This window comes from Aquarana catesbeiana, linkage group LG03, assembly GCF_042186555.1.
Source record: "Aquarana catesbeiana isolate 2022-GZ linkage group LG03, ASM4218655v1, whole genome shotgun sequence".
Taxonomy (NCBI): domain Eukaryota; kingdom Metazoa; phylum Chordata; class Amphibia; order Anura; family Ranidae; genus Aquarana; species Aquarana catesbeiana.
This window is the reverse complement of record NC_133326.1, coordinates 250,147,530-250,167,334: the sequence shown is the minus strand read 5'-3', so window position 1 is coordinate 250,167,334 and position 19,805 is coordinate 250,147,530. Positions and strand designations below refer to the sequence as shown.

At 43.2% G+C, this 19,805-nt stretch overlaps 1 protein-coding gene across 2 annotated transcripts in view; it reads left to right on the top strand.

The window, feature by feature from the left end:
* Positions 1 to 19,805, top strand: part of SLC38A1 (solute carrier family 38 member 1) — a 127,865-nt gene that overhangs the window by 74,513 nt on the left and 33,547 nt on the right. For both annotated transcript variants that reach the window (XM_073619961.1, XM_073619962.1), the window contains 2 exons: positions 13,668 to 13,741; positions 17,536 to 17,628. In XM_073619961.1, coding sequence (XP_073476062.1) covers positions 13,668 to 13,741; positions 17,536 to 17,628 — 167 coding nt within the window. The remainder of the gene's footprint in view (positions 1 to 13,667; positions 13,742 to 17,535; positions 17,629 to 19,805) is intronic.

The window sequence follows — 19,805 nt, the reverse complement described above, 5'->3', positions numbered from 1 at the left end:
TACACATTACAGCTAGGACCTCATTGTGGCTGTCCCTGCATTGTTTGTACACTTTTGTTGTTTTATAGTGAACTTTGGAGTTTCACTTTGTGCTCTCTAATTATGTAAACCCAGAACTAAACTGCTAACAGTACAGAGCAGCAGATTGCTCTATTCTTTTAGCTGTCAGTTCAAAATGTACTGATAGAGTGGGCAAACTGTCTTCTTTGCTTCTGTGCCTCCATACTCTGTGTGCCTTGTGTGGTTTAGATGTCAGATCTTGTGAACTGATGCTAGGGATAGCCACTCGACTGTAGTGCATGTGAGGGGGGTGGTGACACAAGACAGCTGGCTAGGGGGCAGAGTGTATAAATCTGGTCCTGTGCATACTAAAAAATGTTGCCCACGGAATGGGGTTACATGTACTATTTATTTATATGTGGAATGTGTAATATCCATATAGTGTAGCACTAACTCACGGTGGAGCTGCTGGTTTAAGCGGGTCTGTTACCTTCACTTTGCTTCCCTCTGTTTCACTGGCACCGGGTCTAGGGGTTCCGTTGAGTTTACTGCTGGACGACACACGCACCAACACTGGAGTACGTTTTCAATGCTTTATTGAACAGTCAAACTTTAGGAAGTATGTAAGGAAAGTGTATCGTCGCACGGAGTGGTGCCGTGGATACACGTAGAATAATGCTGTGCCACGTCCTAACAATTGCATATACCAAAAAAGAAAAGGAGAAGGGACTTATGGACTTTTTAGGCACCACAAAATTGTAAATAAAACTTCTTATTTTATTGATATCAAAAGACACGTAACAAAAAACAAAAAAATTATTAAAAACACAACATATGCATGTGCTTAGATAATTGCTATACAACACCATCTACAATATAAGATTCTCCGGACATATGAAGAATGGCTTCAAATGTGGATCAGTCCGAGGAGGTGGCTAGATAGCAATTCCATCATCAATTCACATGTTGAAATTGTTCGATGCTCGACATGTTTCGCGTATGGGCTACGCTTCCTCAAGAGCAATAACAAAATATGTTGTAGATTTAAAAACAATTATGAAATCATAAAGAAGGGTAATAGTCCGCTAGTAAGGAGGAAACAGATAGCTGGCCGTATAGTAGAATATGCGCATAAGGGTAAGTATGTTCTTGGTATTAACTATTTTCTTTTATATATGGACCTGTTCCACTATTTATCTTACAGATAGGGATTTATAGTCTATGTGCCTCTGAGTTCCACCATGGGATACAGGCAGACATAGACCGCAGCATCAGTATTGTATTATCCAATATGGACTTCAGACACTCTCTCCTGAGTATAGTAGAAAGGAAGCCTGTGGCATGTAATGTCCTCCTAGAACTAGAGCAGAACGCGTTCCACTAATTTTCTTCAGGTAGCTTTAGGTGCACACTGTGCAGAGGACACAGTACACTAACTGTAAATACTATACCTGCCTGCCTGTGGTATTAATAGGATCAGAAGAACACCACTAATTTTCTTCAGGTAGCTTTAGGTGCACACTGTGCAGAGGACACAGTACACTAACTGTAAATACTGTAGCTGCCTGCCTGTGGTATTAATAGGAGCAGAACAACAGCAATTGTCTCCAGGTAGCTTTAGGTGCACACTGTGCAGAGGACGCACTACACTAACTGTAAATACCATAGCTGCCTGCCTGTGGTATTAATAGAATCAGAAGAACACCACTAATTTTCTTCAGGTAGCTTGAGGCGCACACTGTGCAGAGGACACAGTACACTAACTGTAAATACTGTAGCTGCCTGCCTGTGGTATTAATAGGAGCAGAACAACAGCAATTGTCTCCAGGTAGCTTTAGGTGCACACTGTGCAGAGGACACAGTACACTAACTGTAAATACTGTAGCTGCCTGTGGTATTAATAGGATCAGAAGAAGCCCACTAATTTTCTTCAGGTAGCTTTAGGTGCACACTGTGCAGAGGACGCACTACACTAACTGTAAATACCATAGCTGCCTGCCTGTGGTATTAATAGGATCAGAAGAACACCACTAATTTTCTTCAGGTAGCTTTAGGCGCACACTGTGCAGAGGACACAGTACACTAACTGTAAATACTGTAGCTGCCTGCCTGTGGTATTAATAGGATCAGAAGAACACCACAAATTTTCTTCAGGTAGCTTTAGGTGCACAGTGTGCAGGGGACGCACTAAACTAAATTGTAAATACTGCAGCTGCCTGCGGTACTGTAATAATAGGATCAGAAGAACACCACTAATTTTCTTCAGGTAGCTTTAGGTGCACACTGTGCAGAAGACGCACTACACTAACTTGTAAATACTGCAGCTGCCTGCGGTACTGTACTAATAGGATCAGAAGAACACCGCTCATTTTCTTCAGGTAGCTTTAGGTGCACACTGTGCAGAGGACGCACTACATTTACTTGTAAATACTGCAGCTGCCTGCGGTACTGTACTAATAGGATCAGAATAACACTACTAATTTTCTTCAGGTAGCTTTAGGTGCACACTGTGCAGAGGACGCACTACACTAACTGTAAATACCATAGCTGCCTGCCTGTGGTATTAATAGGATCAGAAGAACACCACTAATTTTCTTCAGGTAGCTTTAGGCGCACACTGTGCAGAGGACACAGTACACTAACTGTAAATACTGTAGCTGCCTGCCTGTGGTATTAATAGGAGCAGAACAACAGCAATTGTCTCCAGTTAGCTTTAGGTGCACACTGTGCAGAGGACACAGTACACTAACTGTAAATACTGTAGCTGCCTGTGGTATTAATAGGATCAGAAGAAGCCCACTAGTTTTCTTCAGGTAACTTTAGGTGCACACTGTGCAGAGGACGCACTACACTAACTGTAAATACCATAGCCTCCTGCCTGTGGTATTAATAGGATCAGAAGAACACCACTAATTTTCTTCAGGTAGCTTTAGGCGCACACTGTGCAGAGGACACAGTACACTAACTGTAAATACTGTAGCTGCCTGCCTGTGGTATTAATAGGAGCAGAACAACAGCAATTGTCTCCAGGTAGCTTTACGTGCACACTGTGCAGAGGACGCACTACACTAACTGTAAATACTGTAGCTGCCTGCCTGTGGTATTAATAGGATCAGAAGAACACCACAAATTTTCTTCAGGTAGCTTTAGGTGCACAGTGTGCAGGGGACGCACTAAACTAAATTGTAAATACTGCAGCTGCCTGCGGTACTGTAATAATAGGATCAGAAGAACACCACAAATTTTCTTCAGGTAGCTTTAGGTGCACACTGTGCAGAAGACGCACTACACTAACTTGTAAATACTGCAGCTGCCTGCGGTACTGTACTAATAGGATCAGAAGAACACCACTCATTTTCTTCAGGTAGCTTTAGGTGCACACTGTGCAGAGGACGCACTACATTTACTTGTAAATACTGCAGCTGCCTGCGGTACTGTACTAATAGGATCAGAAGAACACTACTAATTTTCTTCAGGTAGCTTTAGGTGCACACTGTGCAGAGGACACACTACACTAACTTGTAAATACTACAGCTGCCTGTGGTACTGTACTAATAGGATCAGAAGAACACCACTAATTTTCTTCAGGTAGCTTTAGGTGCACACTGTGCAGAGGACGCACTACACTAACTTGTAAATACTACAGCTGCCTGTGGTACTGTACTAATAGGATCAGAAAAACACCACTAATTTTCTTCAGGTAGCTTTAGGTGCACACCGTGCAGAGGACGCACTACACTAACTTGTAAATACTGCAGCTGCCTGCGGTACTGTACTAATAGGATCAGAAGAACACTAATTTTCTTCAGGTAGCTTTAGGTGCACACTGTGCAGAGGACGCACTACACTAACTGTAAATACTGTAGCTAATAGGACTAATAGGATCAGAAGAACACCAGCAATTTTCTTAAGGTAGCTGTAAATACTGTAAAAACACCTACCTGCCTGTCAGTATTAGGAAGAGAATAACAGCAGTGTATATATATATATATATATATATATATATATATATATATATATATATATATATATACACATATATATATATATATATATATATATATATATATATATACATATATATATATATATATATATATATATATATACAACACCTAGGATGTATATATATATATATATATATATATATATATATAGACAATACACTGTAGTAGGGCGTACACACGGTCGGACTTTGTTCAGACATTCTGACAACAAAATCCATGGATTTTTTCCGACGGATGTTGGCTCAAACTTGTCTTGCATACACACGGTCACACAAAGTTGTCGGAAAATCCGATCGTTCTAAACGCGGTGACGTAAAACATGTACGTCGGGACTATAAACGGGGCAGTGGCCAATAGCTTTCATCTCTTTATTTATTCTGAGCATGCGTGGCACTTTGTCCATCGGATTTGTGTACACACGATCGGAATTTCCGACAACGGATTTTGTTGTCGGAAAATTTTATCTCCTGCTCTCCAACTTTGTGTGTCGGAATATCCGATGGAAAATGTCCGATGGAGCCCACACACGGTCGGAATTTCCGACAACACGCTCCGATCGGACATTTTCCATCGGAAAATCCGACCGTGTGTACGGGGCATAAGTGTAGCTAACTGACTCGTCTGCCTACTCTATCTAACTTAAATCAAATGACACTGTCTCTCTGTCTATCTATCTCTCTCTCTCAACGCTGGAACACACTACACAGGGCCAACGTGCAGGCAGCCTTATATAGTGTGGGGCGTGTACTAAACCCCCTGAGCCAAAATTGGCCAAAGCTACCCTGGCTTTGGCCAATTACGGCTCTCTGTACAGACGGCGCTGTGATTGGCCAAGCATGCGGGTCATAGTGCATACTAGGCCAATAATCAGCCAGCAATGCACTGCGATGCTGCAGTGAATTATTGGCCGTGACGCGCCACTCGAATTTAGCGCGAACGCCCCATATTGTTCGGAATTCGGCGAATGACAGAACAGTCAATGTTTGAGTCGAACATGCGTTCGATTCGAATATGAAGCTCATCCCTAGTTTTCAGCATTTCCCTCACCTGGCAGAGATTTTTTAGATCAATGTCAGTGGCTTGGTATTTATGAAAGCTATTTTATCTAAGGGAAAATCCCAAGACAATGGGGGATACAGTGCAGCGCTAAATGAATATATGTGCAAATATGCAAACAAAGTGATAGTGCAACATTATAATATGGCCAATGACTGGCACCTGTAACATGTGTGAAATAATGGTGACATAAAAAAATTATACAAAGCAATAATAAATCGCAATGACCATGAGACTGAATCTAAAAAAGACACAAGTGAGTCCCAACATATGAAAGTGACTTCAAGTGAAGAATAGTTCTTGAATGGTGCAAAATAGGTATTCTGCCTTTATGGAAAAGAGCCACCATGGAAATAATTCGCTATGCTCCTTGGAAAGGGAAACTACCATGGAAAGAATTCACCATTTAAGTTAAAGGGGTTGTAAAGGTAAAAGTTTTTTCACCTTAATGCATTCTATGCATTAAGGTGAAAAAACATCTGACAATACTGGCCCCCCCAGCCCCCCCGTTTTACTTACCTGACCCCTTGAAAGTCCCACGCTTGCCCCCAACATCCTCTTCACCACTCAGCCTGGCCATTGATTGGTTACAGTGGATGGATTGAAAGCAGCGCAGCCATTGGCTTGCGCTGCTGTCAATCACATCCAATGACGGGCGCGACGGGGGCGGGGCCGAGTGATACAGTGAGCGGCTATGGCCGCCGGCTGTATCATGGGAGCGCACCCGCAAGCACTCAACACCATGCGAGGGAGCTCGCATGAAGGTGTTGAGTCCTTGCGGGGGGGAGTCGAGACAGCTGCCGAGGGACCCCAGAAGACCAGGTTCGGGACCACTCTGTGCAAAACGAGCTGCACAGTGGAGGTAAATATAACATGTTTGTTATTTAAAAAAAATATATGTTTAGTGATCCTTTAAGTTCACTCTCCTGCTAGCATGCCTGAGCTAAGCGCAGATGGATTCCAGGAAGTAAATGCTACATAAATAATCTGCCTTTACTCAAGATGGCCACGGACAGAAAAGCTAGCAGGGTGTTTTTCGAAGTGATTACTTAGCAAAATAAAACATGATGTTAAAAATGAATTAAATATTGTTTTTGGTTTGTGGTGCTCAGATGCAGTGTAGTTCCACTTTATCTATATTAGCTGAGGGAATTTTTTATTTAGTGCCTTTTTTATATTTTAATTGCATAAACAGAGAAATTTTTATTTTGGAACCCCCTTGGTACATTCACATGGACCAATTCCACAAACAAAACGGCCTAGTGTGTTAGAAAAATGTCAAAAACTGCTCATTGGGCTCTACCATGTGTACAAAAGTAAGCTGGGGACACAGATGCCAGCCTAAGGCCTCATTCACATTGGAGCTGAGGCCTATATTCCATGAATCGGCCATTTGTTTTTGCAGCTGAAGATGCCCAGTGCTGCAAGCAGGCAGCCCATGTAAATCTATGAGGATGCAGTGGCTGTATTTGACAGCTGTGCAGGTGAGCAGTGCCAAGGGCATATTGGATGTGTTTGTGGTGTAGTTCAGTGTAAGTAGACTCTTTTAAATGATGGATTTTATATTTTAACAAAATTAAACATAGTAGCATGATATCCAGGTTAAATTCAGGGTATTAATACATATGCAACACAATTTAAATACAACATAAATGCAAAATAAAGTGTGAAAACTAGTATATAATTAAACTATGTTGCTCGATGTCATAATGCGTACAGAATTCTCACAGAAATATTACTTTCCTTTAGTCCCTTTTTCAGCATCTCGAAGTGAAACCCTTATGGTATTTGTGCAAATAAAGGTCTGTCCTGTGTGTAAGATCACTTTGTTATTGCGCCTGCATCTGCCCCAGGTTGCGTGCAGGCAGCCTATAGAGGTGGATACAGCAGCTACATGGACAGACAGAGATGCATGTAGCCTCATGCCAACATTTGAAATGTGGGCAGGAGTGGGTGCGTGGATCCAAACGTACACTTTCTGTGTTCGAATCTGTGCACCTGCCTGCATCTGCATTCACCTCTATATGCTGCCTGCACGCAGCCGGGGGTGGATGCAGGCGCAATAACAAAGAGAGCCTGCATGTAGGACTGCTGTCAACGCCCATCTGAATGAAGCCTAAGTTAAATGACAACTGACAACTTAAAGCTTCCATTAAAAAAAAACACTAAGAGATGAAAAACACATACTGAGTCATGGATTTTTGCTGGTGTTTAGCTGAAGCTAAAACAGATACTGTATATATAGTTCTGTGATGATCAAAAACCACAAGACTTCCCAGAAGCCTTGTAAAAAAAAAAAAAAAGTGACAGGTTCATAACGACATCTCACTTCCTTTTATAACATGTGTGGCTGGCGGCAAGAAGAAAAAATACTCACAAGTACATAGGAACCTATTACGTTTTGTCTTGTTGGCTCTGACTGTACACCCACCAGTTCTTAAAATGTTCTAAAGTTAATGCATAAATAACTATTATCTGTGCAAGTGGCCCAAACAGGTTTGGGGACTTTAGTCTGCATAGTTCCCACCAGTGGCAGCCGCTCGGCCCCTAAGCTACATGCAGGGTGTGGGACGCATGGATTTCTATGGGGTTTTTTTTTTTTTTTGGAAGCACATGATTAGAACCCAAGGCTCTAATTGGCTTAAAAAAGGGTGGTCTCGGGGCGCAGAGCACTTGTTATCACCAGTTGTGTGACAATAGAGAATTAACATTCGCTATTGTCTTCCTGCTTCTCCTCCCGGCCAACCAGGAAACGGGTCCTGAGACCCGATTAGCCGAGAGGAGAAGCAAACGTATTGGCTGGTACCGGGGGTGGATGTACGTGGAGATCCAGGAGATCCGGAGGAGGCCATCCTCATTCCTCATCGGAGGGAGCGATCTCGCTCTGCATTGCTGTGAACACAGGAGCCTGACCTCATGAATACCATCCATGGGGGGTGGGGGGTCCACTGGTTTTGTATGCTGACACCCCCCCCCACGGCTGGATGCCGGACGCATGGATTTCTATGGGTTTTTTTTTTTTTTTAGAAGCACATGATTAGAACCCAAGGCTCTAATTGGCTTAAAAAAAGGTGGGCTCAGGACGCAGAGGACTTGTTATCACCAGTTGTGTGGCAATAGAGAATTAATATTCGCTATTGTCTTCCTGCTTCTCCTCCCGGCCAGACAGGAAACGGGTCCTGAGACCCGATTAGCCGAGAGGAGAAGCAACCGTATTGGCTGGTACTGGGGGAGGATGTACGTGGAGATCCAGGGGATCCGGTGGAGGCCGTCCTCATTCCTCATCGGAGGGAGCGATCTCGCTCTGCTTCGCCGCAAACACAGGAGCCCGACCTTGTGAGTACCATCCACGGGGGGTGGGGGGTCCAGTGGTTTTGTATGCTGCACCCCCCCCCCCGGCTGGAGCACCAGCCGCCACTGGTTCCCACTATGGTCTCCCATCACAGCTATAGACCAGCAGAGAGGTGCAGGAGGGGGCAGGTTAGCTCTTGACCTCAGTAGGAAGAGTCACCACCTACATACCAGATCAGCCAGGTTTTATATCACCTGGCGTATGGAGGTGTTTAAAGTTTTCTGCAGGCACATCTAGGTGGTTTTTATATCGTATTGTTTTATCAAGTTTTAGAAATTGACAGGTACACTGTAAAAGGTACATTCTATTTAAACTGAAGGATTAAACATGAAACTGCAAACAGAGGACAGTTCACATGCCTATGCCTATTGCTTTTTTTATGCTGGCATTGTTTAAATGGTGTCTAAACTAAAGAACAAAAATGCAATATGTTGCAGCTTACAGTCCTTTTACGTGCTGGTTGCCTGTGTTTTTTTTTTTTCAGCAATTCAAGTTGATCCTGCCAAAAATGCAGTGTCCTTGTCATTTCCTGTTAGTGGCACTAAAGAATATCTTCCCTCCTAGTTAGCTTCTGTAAACTACCAATTGCACTGCACCCCATGTACATTTTTTTATTCCAAATTGGAAAAGTAGCCTAAGGTGTGAACTATGGCTTCTTCCATAGATACAGTGGAGGAATGATGTAGCCACCTAGGGACAGGAAGTGTGTTATTTGCAGCATTACCACTTTCTGTCCCACAAGTGGAACACTTAAGAGGAAATCTCCCAAAATTATGTTAATGTGGTTCTAAAGGTACAAGGTAAACCCCCCCATTCCTGAGCCCAATCTTGATTGAGTGATAAGCATGAGAGCGGCAACTCTCCTGGCTCTCTTTCTCCTTATTGGACAGAGAGGCAGCAGCCTGAGCCATTGTCAAGCACAGCCATTGAGGGGGGCCGAGCTGTGAAACACAGAGCTGTCTTGGGAGCAAACACGCATGAGTGCTTCAATACCAAGCAGCTTGCTATGGATGCACTCAGCAGGGGTGAGGAGCCAGGAGCACTGGCAGAGGACCAGAGAAGAGGAGGATTGAGCTGCTGGGTGCAAACCATTACACAGAGCAGGTAAGTATGGCTTTTCTTTTTTCTTTTTTTTTTTACCTTTGGAATTAATTTAATTCCACTCATTTGCAGGTGTCTCCGAAATAAGTGTTCCCATTGGACGATTTTCTCTTCTGTTTTGTTCTGGGGACAGCTCAACATTTTGCATTTGCCCTTGCTTTCTTTTTCTATGACAACGGTCACTAAAACAAACAGAAAGGTGAATATCCCCAATGGGGACATAGCAATAAAAACTTGCCATAGGTTTTAACACCTGTCCCCACTCTATCCAAAACTAAAACGGTTTTCCCTAGAGATAGACTTTAAGTATACCAAGCTATAGCGCTGTGTAGAAAGCTGTTGTTAATGATAATCTTTTGATAACACTTAATAGCTGTTATGATGTAGGTTTGGGATTGGCAATCCCAGTTATTAAAGTATTTCTGTAATCTAATGTGTGTGCCCTTAATTATTTAGAATAAAAGATATTTTGTATCTTTTACCTCAAAAAATTTATGAAATAAATTCCTCTAAAGGGAATACTGTAAACGGCATGTTTGTGTGTATCAAATGCCTTTTGTATTAGCAGTTGTGATATCATCACTGTGCTGCTCATAACATACAGTTGGAATAAAAAGTATGTGAACCCTTTTGGAATGATATGGATTTCTGTACAAATTGGTCATAAAATGTGATCTGATCTTCATCTAAGTCACAACAATAGACAATCACAGTCTGCTTAAACTAATAACTTACAAAGAATTCAATGTTACCATGTTTTTATTGAACACACCATGTAACCATTCACAGTGCAGGTGGAAATAGCATGTGAACCCCTAGACTAATGAGATCTCCAAGAGCTAATTGGAGTGAGGTGTCAGCCAACTGGAGTCCAATCAATGAGATGAGATTGGAGGTGTTGGTTACAGTTGCCCTGCCCTATAAAAAACACACACCAGTTCTGGGTTTGCTTTTCACAAGAAACATTGTCTGATGTGAATGATGCCTCGCACAAAAGAGCTCTCAGAAGACCTACGATTAAGAATTGTTGACTTGCATAAAGCTGGATAGGGTTATAAAAGTATCTCCAAAAGCCTTGCTGTTCATCAGTTCACGGTAAGACAAATTGTCTATAAATGGAGAAAGTTCAGCACTGCTGCTACTCTCCCTAGGAGTGGGTGTCCTGTAAAGATGACTGCAAGAGCACAGCGCAGACTGCTCAATGAGGTGAAGAAGACACCTAGAGTGTCAGCTAAAGACTTACAAAAGTCTCTGGCATATGCTAACATCCCTGTTAGCGAATCTACCATATGTAAAACACTAAACAAGAATGGATTTCATGGGAGGATACCACAGAGGAAGCCACTGCTGTCCAAAAGAAACATTGCTGCACGTTTACAGTTTGCACAAGAGCACCTGGATGTTCCACAGCAGTACTGGTAAAATATTCTGTGGACAGATGAAACCAAAGTTGAGTTGTTTGGAAGAAACACACAACACTATGTGTGGAGAAAAAGAGGCACAGCATACCAACATCAAAACCTCATCCCAACTGTGAAGTATGGTGGTGGGGGCATCATGGTTTGGGGCTGCTTTGCTGCGTCAGGGCCTGGATGGATTGCTATCATCGAAGGAAAAATGAATCCCCAAGTTTATCAAGACATTTTGCAGGAGAACTTAAGGCCATCTGTCCACCAGCTGAAGCTCAACAGAAGATGGGTGTTGCAACAGGACAACGACCCAAAGCATAGAAGTAAATCAACAAGAGAATGGATTAAACAGAAGAAAATATGCCTTCTGGAGTGGCCCAGTCAGAGTCCTGGCCTCAACCCGATTGAGATGCTGTGGCATGACCTCAAGAAAGTGATTCACACCAGACATCCCAAGAATATTGCTGAACTGAAACAGTTCTGTAAAGAGGAATGGTCAAGAATTACTCCTGACCATTGTGCACGTCTGATCTGCAACTACAGGAAACGTTTGGTTGAAGTTATTGCTGCCAAAGGAGGTTCAACCAGTTATTAAATCCAAGGGTTCACATACTTTTTCCACCTGCACAGTGAATGTTTACATGGTGTGTTCAATAAAAACATGGTAACATTTAATTCTTTGTGTGTTATTAGTTTAAGCAGGCTGCGATTGTCTATTGTTGTGACTTAGATGAAGATCAGATCACATTTTATGACCAATTTGTGCAGCAATCCTTATCATTCCAAAGGGTTCACATACTTTTTATTGCAACTGTATGCAGAGCGCACGCAGAACTGTGGGAAGGACCCTGCAGGTCCACCTACTACAGGCTGCCTGCAGAGAACTACAGGAGGGGGCGGCTACATGATCAGTAATCCTGCACAAGGAGAGAGCGCAGCAGTGACTGGTCTTTAGAACAGAAGGCAAAGTTTCACACTGGATTATTGCAGAGCTGGAAGAAATACACAAAGCATTCAAGGAAGAATACACTTGATTCTTGTATTTAGACCAGCGGTCCCCAACCTTTTTGGCACCGGGGACCGGCTGAGTGGAAGAAAATTGTGCCAAGGCCCGGGCAGGGAGCACACAAGGGGTAAGCGATTTTTCGTGGGCAATTTGTCAGGGCAATGGCTGGTGTTAGCGCTTCAATCATCACGGCACCATGCTTGATATAGTGTCAGGGTGATTGAAGCGCATTATTTTTTATCATTACATTGTAGTAAAAAAAAGTTCAACTCACCATAATGCAGAATCAGTGGGTGCCGTGAGCGTGTGACTTGCCACTGTCGCCTGCCACCAGATGCAGCTTGTGACTTGCCATGTCACCTGCCACCAGATGCGGAATGTCACTTGCCACGTCACCTGCCACCAGATGCGGACTGTCACTTGCCACGTCACCTGCCACCAGATGTGAAATGTCACTTGCCGCCAGATGTGGATTGTTACTTGCCACACTGCCTACTACCAGATGTAGATTTTTACTTGCCATGCTGCCTGCCACCAGATGTGGATTGTCACTTGCCATGCTGCCTGCCACCAGATGTGGATTGTCACTTGCCATGCTGCCTGCTACCAGATGTGGATTGTCACCTCCGACATTGAGGCTGATAGAACACCGGCTGTGAGGGTGGAAGAGATGTGATGCGGGGGGCAGAGAGAGATGATGTCACCTCTGCTTGCCTCCACACTGGCTTCGCTCATCCACCTGGCTCTCATGCCGCCCGCCCGGCTCTTTCATGCCGCCCGCCCAGCTCTTTCATGCCACGGCCCACTACTGCAGAGAGGCCACGGCCGAGTAGTGGTCCATGGTCCAGTGGTTGGGGACCCCTGATTTAGCCAACATTAGCTTATCCCGGAGTTCAGCTTTAAGTCACATACATTCCCTATTTGTTTAATTCTCCTGCACATCGCTGGAATGTTGAAACATACAACATGTGATTTTAATTCACTTTAATAAATAACCCTCTCTAATTATCACACGTGATTTTAATTTACTTTAATAAATAACCCTCTCTGATTATCAGCAGTGTAGCAGTGTCTCCTCAATAATATGTACTATTATGCTGCTTTTATCAGTGCATATCTTAAAATGATTTCTCACTTTATGGCACAATTCTGTATTCTGGTTCCTGTTCTTATTTTCTACAAGTGTCAAGTTATTATAGAAAATTTGTAATTGAAAATACTTTAACATACTGTGGCTCTTCCTATATTTTAACTTGATTGTGCAGTTTTTGCCCTTGTTGATTTTGCATTTCTTTGCAAATTCTTTATTTATATCAATAAAGTATCCAACAAAGCAATGCAAGACAAAACAATAATAGCGTCTCACAAAAAAGTAAAAATTGAAAAAGAATAAGATGTCAGGGCGTATATAGAGAAAACAGAGTGCAAAACTGCCAAACGAATAACATATACATAAATGTCAGGAAAAGAGGTCTCATCAAATGTGGAGAGGCCCAACCAGTGTAGATAGTAATCCTAGAGATGTCGATTTTGCATTTCATCCATCATGCAAAGAATCAATCAAATTATTGACATCCCTGAACAGTCATATGTGTTTCTAATTAAAAAATTGAGTAATTTCAACCCTCTTATTGCATAATCATTGACCTTATTTTATGAATACCATTTGCCTATGCTTCTTTTTGATTTTTTGCTTTTTACATGATGTAATGGAATCTTTTTTGTTTTCATTGCAGGCTGCTTCTGATGTCAGTCACTCTACTGTCTATCTATTCTTTAAACCTTCTACTGAAATGTTCCCAGGAAACAGGTACATTTTAGTTCTTCAGCTTTACCATACGTATGCCATGTTTATAATGTTTGAATTACTCAGTTGTTACTGAGTAAACCTTAAAATTTATATTTACTAGTATAATTATATGTTGAGGTATAAATAATACAGCCGTACAGTTTTATATAAGGACACTATTTACACAACAGCACAAGGGTTCTTTTAGAATTTTCATCAGTAGAATTCCACGATCCCCCATTTTGTGGATGATTTAGTACTGTTGTGATATTCTGAACATCAGCAAATCCTGAGCTCACTCCAAAAAATAGACAGTTCTCCTGGGGCTGATTAGCTGTTCAAAGTGAAAAAGCAGTTCAGTGTTTTTTAAAGCTGAAGTATAATCTACTTATAACTTGCCTTCCTTGGTTTCTCCCCCAACCCAATCCCCACACCCTTCATAAACATGTTGTTGAAAATTTCAAATAAAGCCTTTCCATTTCATTACATACTTTATGTAGCACACCCCATAAGGAGCCGCTGGTTTGATGAGCCCTCTGAGACTTAAGCCAGTCATTCATGGATCCAAATTCGGCCGGGTTCAGCGCGGAAGGGACAAATTTTGATCAATGTGTGAGCAGGCTGATTGTACCCAAGTCGATCCATAAACCAGCCTGTCAAATTTTTCCAAATGCGATTCCTGCCAGTGGCTATAGCCGCTACCCTAGCATTTCTAGCCGTGGCCATCTTGAGTAAGGGCAAATGATTCATGTAACAGTTACTTCCTGGAATCTATCGGCCCTTAACTCAGGCACGCAGGCAGAGGGTATTTATATATATATATATATATATATATATACTGTATATAGCTGGTTGCTAAGGAGGGGGACGGGAAGCCGGCTGCCACGTCCTTAACAACCGATGAGTCATCAGCTGTCAGCTGAATGTAAGAAAATGAATTGCCGGCAAAAAGAAATCGCAAAAAAAAACTGTGTGGTGTCCCCCCCCAGTTCTATACCAGGCCCTCCAGGTCTAGTATGGATTCAAAGGGGACACCCCCCCCCCCCCGCCAATTTTTTTTAAAAAAATGTCGTGGAGTCCCCCCCAAAAATCCATACCAGACCCTTACCCTTTGCCGGCCTTTTTTTTTTTTCTTTACATACAGCTGTCAGTGAGGAATCTTGTTGACAGCTGATGAGTCATCGGTTATGGTTATTAAGGACGCAACAGCCGGCTTCCGGCCCCCTGCTTAGCAACCAGCTATATACAGTGTTAAAATTAAAAATTGCAAAACGCAAATCACATTATAATTCGCATCACAAACACAACACTTACATTTCTGGTGCGGTTCCATTGAAGTCTATTACCCACAAACTACGGGAAAAAGTCCCTGACCCTTTCCAAAAACGCACCGGCCGCAAAACGCATAGATGTGAACTGGTACCATTGGAAACCATTTTAAATGGATTGTAGTGCGTTTCTGCAAACTGCAAAATGCACTAAAAAATGCATAGGTGTGGACCTAGGGTAAATCCCAACTCTGAGAAAACTAAAAATTCTGTCCTGCAAGTGGGGTTGTGCTAACACAGGAAAATGGAGATAAAAATATAAAAAGTATGATGTCTATCTGACTGCATACACTATATTGACGCCTGCCTTCACACACACATGAACTTTAATGGCATCCCAATCTCGGTCCCTAGGGTTTTTAATTTTGAGTTGGCCCACCCCTGTAGCTATAAAAGCTTCAGCTCTTCCAGAAAGGCTGTCCACAAGGTTTAGGAGTGTTTGACCATTTTCCCAGATGCATATTTGTGGGGTCAGGCACTGATATGGACGAGAAGGCCTGGCTCGCAGTCTCTGCTCAAATTCATCCCAAAGGTGTTCTCTATCGGGTTGAGGTCAGGACTCTGTGCAGGCCAATCAAGTTCCTCCACCCCAAACTCGCTCCTCCATGTCTTTATGGACCTTGGTTTGTGTACTGGTGTGCAGTCATTTTGGAACAGGAAGGGGCCATCCCCAAACGGCTCCCACAAAGTTGGGAGCATGAAATTGTCCAAAATGTCTTGGTATGCTGACGCGTTAAGAGTTCCCTTCACTGAAACTAAGGGACCAACCCTGTAAAACAAGCCCACGCCATAATCCCCCCTCCACCAAATGATTTGGACCAGTGCACAAAGCAAGGTTCATAAAGACATGAATGAGCATTATTTGGGGTGGATGAACTTGACTGGCTTGCACATTTTCTTCTAACTTCCTTTTGTGTCTCTGGGACAGGAGGTAAATAAAATTTCCCTAGTGGCAAACAGACAGGAAAAAAATACCCTGGCAGGGGATTTAACCCTTCGTTACTCTAACTAAACAGAAAAAAAAAGGTTTTGGCTAAACAAGGTCCATAAAGACTTGGATGAGCGAGTTTGGGGTGGAGACACTTGACTGACCTCAACCCAATAGAACACCTTTGGGATGAAAAAGAGCTGAGACTGCTAGCCAGGCCTTCTCGTCCACATGAGTGGTTGACATGGATGTCCACAGGTAGGGGCAAGGGGGGTCAAGTGCCCCCCCCCCCCTGGAATCAGGGATCGGATCTTAAATTCAGTACAGTTGCATCGCTATCGGGGTGCGGGCAGCCGGCACCCGGGTGCCACCTGCCAGTGGGGTGACACCATCAAGGTGCTGTCAAGCCCACCCATCAGTGTAATCTGACTTTGGGCTCTTTTCCCTGCTCAGACCAGCAGAGAACTCGGTGGCGCTGTGACAGGAGAAAAGCGAGCTGCGGACTGTCAGAGGTTTACCCCGGTCGCCCCCCCTTTCTCCTGTCAGGGAGAAGAGACGGCGGCAAGATTCCCCGCCCAGCTTCCTGCCCGCTCAGTTCCTTCCCTATTGGCCATAACTGAGGGCCAATCAAAGGAGACTAGGAGAGGAGAGCATCATGGGACATGTAGTCCCAAAGATTGGCGGCCCCATTTTCCACAGGGAGGAGGCTACAGTCAGATCAAGAGAGAGATTGAGAGACTGCAGCCTGGAAAAAAGCTGAGGGAGAGAGTGCTACAGGACAAAGAACAAGGAGTGTGCTGGGCAGAAGCCAGAGAGAGAGCCACGCTGCCCAGCACCACCAGAGAGAGAGCCACGCTGCCCAGCGCCACCAGAGAGAGAGCCACGCTGCCCAGCGCCACCAGAGAGCCACGCTGCCCAGCACCACCAGAGAGAGAAAGTCTGAGCCACTACCAGGGTACAGACATGTTACACTACTGACCAGAGTCAACCCCAGGGAACCCAGAGTGAGCCATCGTCCAGCCGGGGGGATCAGTGCTGTCGTTTCGCTAGGCCTGGTAAAAGGGCCTGTTGGCCATTATCTATTACTTATCCTAGGGACTGTACTATGTCTGCAGTCTCTGACCATGATAATGTGATAATGACATTGTTGAAAAGGGGCGGTGCATGGGTGACCCTAAAATTATGCCCCCCCCTGAAAAAAGTTCTGCGGACGCCCATGGTGTCTGACCTCACAAATGCACTTCTGGAAGAATGGTCTAAATATTCCCATAGACACACTCCTAAACCTTGTGGAGGGTCAAACCTTTCAAGGATCAAATGGTTATGCAAATTCTTTATAAGTCAAACTCTGTGTTCACTTGAAAAAAACAAGTGCTGTTCTTTAAAATATGTATTTCCTGTTGCAACCACATTGAATGAAAAAAAAAAACTCAGAACTGATATAAATACAAAAATGTGGATCTTGTTTTGAAAAGGATACTTATGCATTGTGGTTTGTGTGGATGGCTTCTAATTCAATAATGTACTAAAGACTAAAGTTGTTGTTTTCATTTAACCAGGATGTATGGTATATGAGAAGCTGGGAGAACAAGTATTTGGCACACCAGGAAGGTTGCTAGTGTTCGGATCAACATCTCTTCAGAATGTTGGTGGTAAGCACATGACTAATGTATATTTCATAATAATAGTACAACATATGTTTTTCATTTTTTCCTAAAGGTCTATAACACCAGGACACAAAGGTTACATTACATGAATTATGTAAGAGAGCTAGGAATATAATTCAAAGCAATACATGTAAATGTATGCTCTGCTCTACAGACTTTGAAGTATACAATATTGTTTCACTTTGTCATGCAGTCTATTCTATTATGTAAGCTTCTATTGCACAAAAAGGAAGCAACAAAATTACAGTTGTTAGTTCTCCTTGAAAGAATTACTAGACAGGAAATTCTCTGTAATTGCCACACGGTGTGGTAATTTCCAGATACTTTTACATATTTATCTATAAATGTTAACAAAATAACTTTCATCATGGAAATGAAAGCTGAAGTTTAGGTATGGCAATTGTATATACGGTAGTTACGGTGGTCCAGGTTGCACCAAAGTAACTATGTATGGGCCTTACCTGTGGGATCCCCATGCAATTCGCCTTACTAGGCACTGCTACTACAGTTATTGAAGCTAGCTCCTGGGTTAGCCTTGTTGCTTACTGAACACATGAGGTTGCCCCGTTCAGCATGGACACCATTCAGGGAACACTTTGCATTTTCTCAATAAATACAAATTGTTCTCTGATTGGACAAGACGTCTTCACACCACCTCTCCACTTCGTTCATTCAGGGAATGCTCTGCATACATTGAAAAAATGCAAAGTGTTCCCTAAATGGCGCCCATGCCAAGCGGGCGACCATGCCAAGTTGGCAGCCACTTAGAAGTCGAGATCTCTATATTAGTGGTACCTATTACAGTGTTTGCCAGCTTTCACAGGGATCCAATACATATACTATATTGTCAAAAGTATTGTGACCCCTGCCCTTACACGCAGATGTCTTTATGGACCTTGCTTTGTGCACTGGTGTGCAGTCATGTTAGAACAGGAAGGGGCCATCCCCAAACTGTTCCCACAAAATTGGGAGCTTGAAATTGTCCAAAATGTCTTGTCACTGGAACTAAGGGGCCAAGCCCAACCCCTGAAAAACAATCCCACACCATAATCCACCCCTCCACCAGATGATTTGGACCAGTGTACAAAGCAAGGTCCATAAAGACATGGATGAGCGGGTCTGGGGTGGAGGAACTTGATTGGCCTGCACAGAGTCCTGACCTCAACCCAACAGAACACCTTTGAGATGAGTTAGAGTGGAGACTGCAAGCTGGGCCTTCTCAGCCAACATCAGTGCTCGACCTCACAAATGCGCTTCTGGAAGAATGGTCAAAAATTCCCATAGACACACTCCTAAACCTTGTGGACAGCCTTCCCAGAAGAATTGAAGCTGTTATAGCTACAAAGGGTGGGCCGACTCAATATTGAACCCTACAGACTTATGCCCATACACACGGTCAAATTTACCGACGGAAAATGTTTGATGGGAGCTTGTTGTCGGAAATTCCGACCGTGTGTAGGCTCCATCGGACATTTTCCATCGGAATTTCCGTCACACAAAATTTGAGATCTGGATCCGACAACAAAATCTGTCGTAAATTCCGATCGTGTGTACACAATTCCGACGCACAAAGTTCCACGCATGCTCGAAATCAAGCAGAAGAGTTGCACTGGCTATTGAACTTTTTCTTGGCTCGTCGTACGTGTTGTACGTCACCGCGTTCTTGACCTCCAGAATTTCCGACAAGATTTGTGTGACTGTGTGTATGCAAGACAAGTTTGAGCCAACATCCGTCGGAAAAAATCCATGGATTTTGTTGTCGGAATGTCCGATCAATGTCCGATCGTGTGTACGGGCATAAGACTGGGATGCCATTAAAGTTCATGCGTGTGTAAAGGCAGTTGTCCCAATACTTTTGACAATATAGTGTACTTACATTGATCCAAGCTGGACTATGAAGAAAACTTCCATACCTAAGCTTCACTTTTAAATAGCAACTACAGAAAAGTAAATTTATCAATCCAGGAAACATTGCAACTGCGCTAAAATCAGAAAGTCAATAACATTTATTTTAATTTGAGTTTTAGAAAAAAAAAAACTCTAGATTTGACAGGCTTATCAGAAAAATTCTGTCCAGAGCTGCAGGCTCTTGTTGTATGATACTTTTGGATTCAGCCTTCCATTCAAGCTTTTGTGTATGTGTGGGTGAAGCTGCAGTTGGC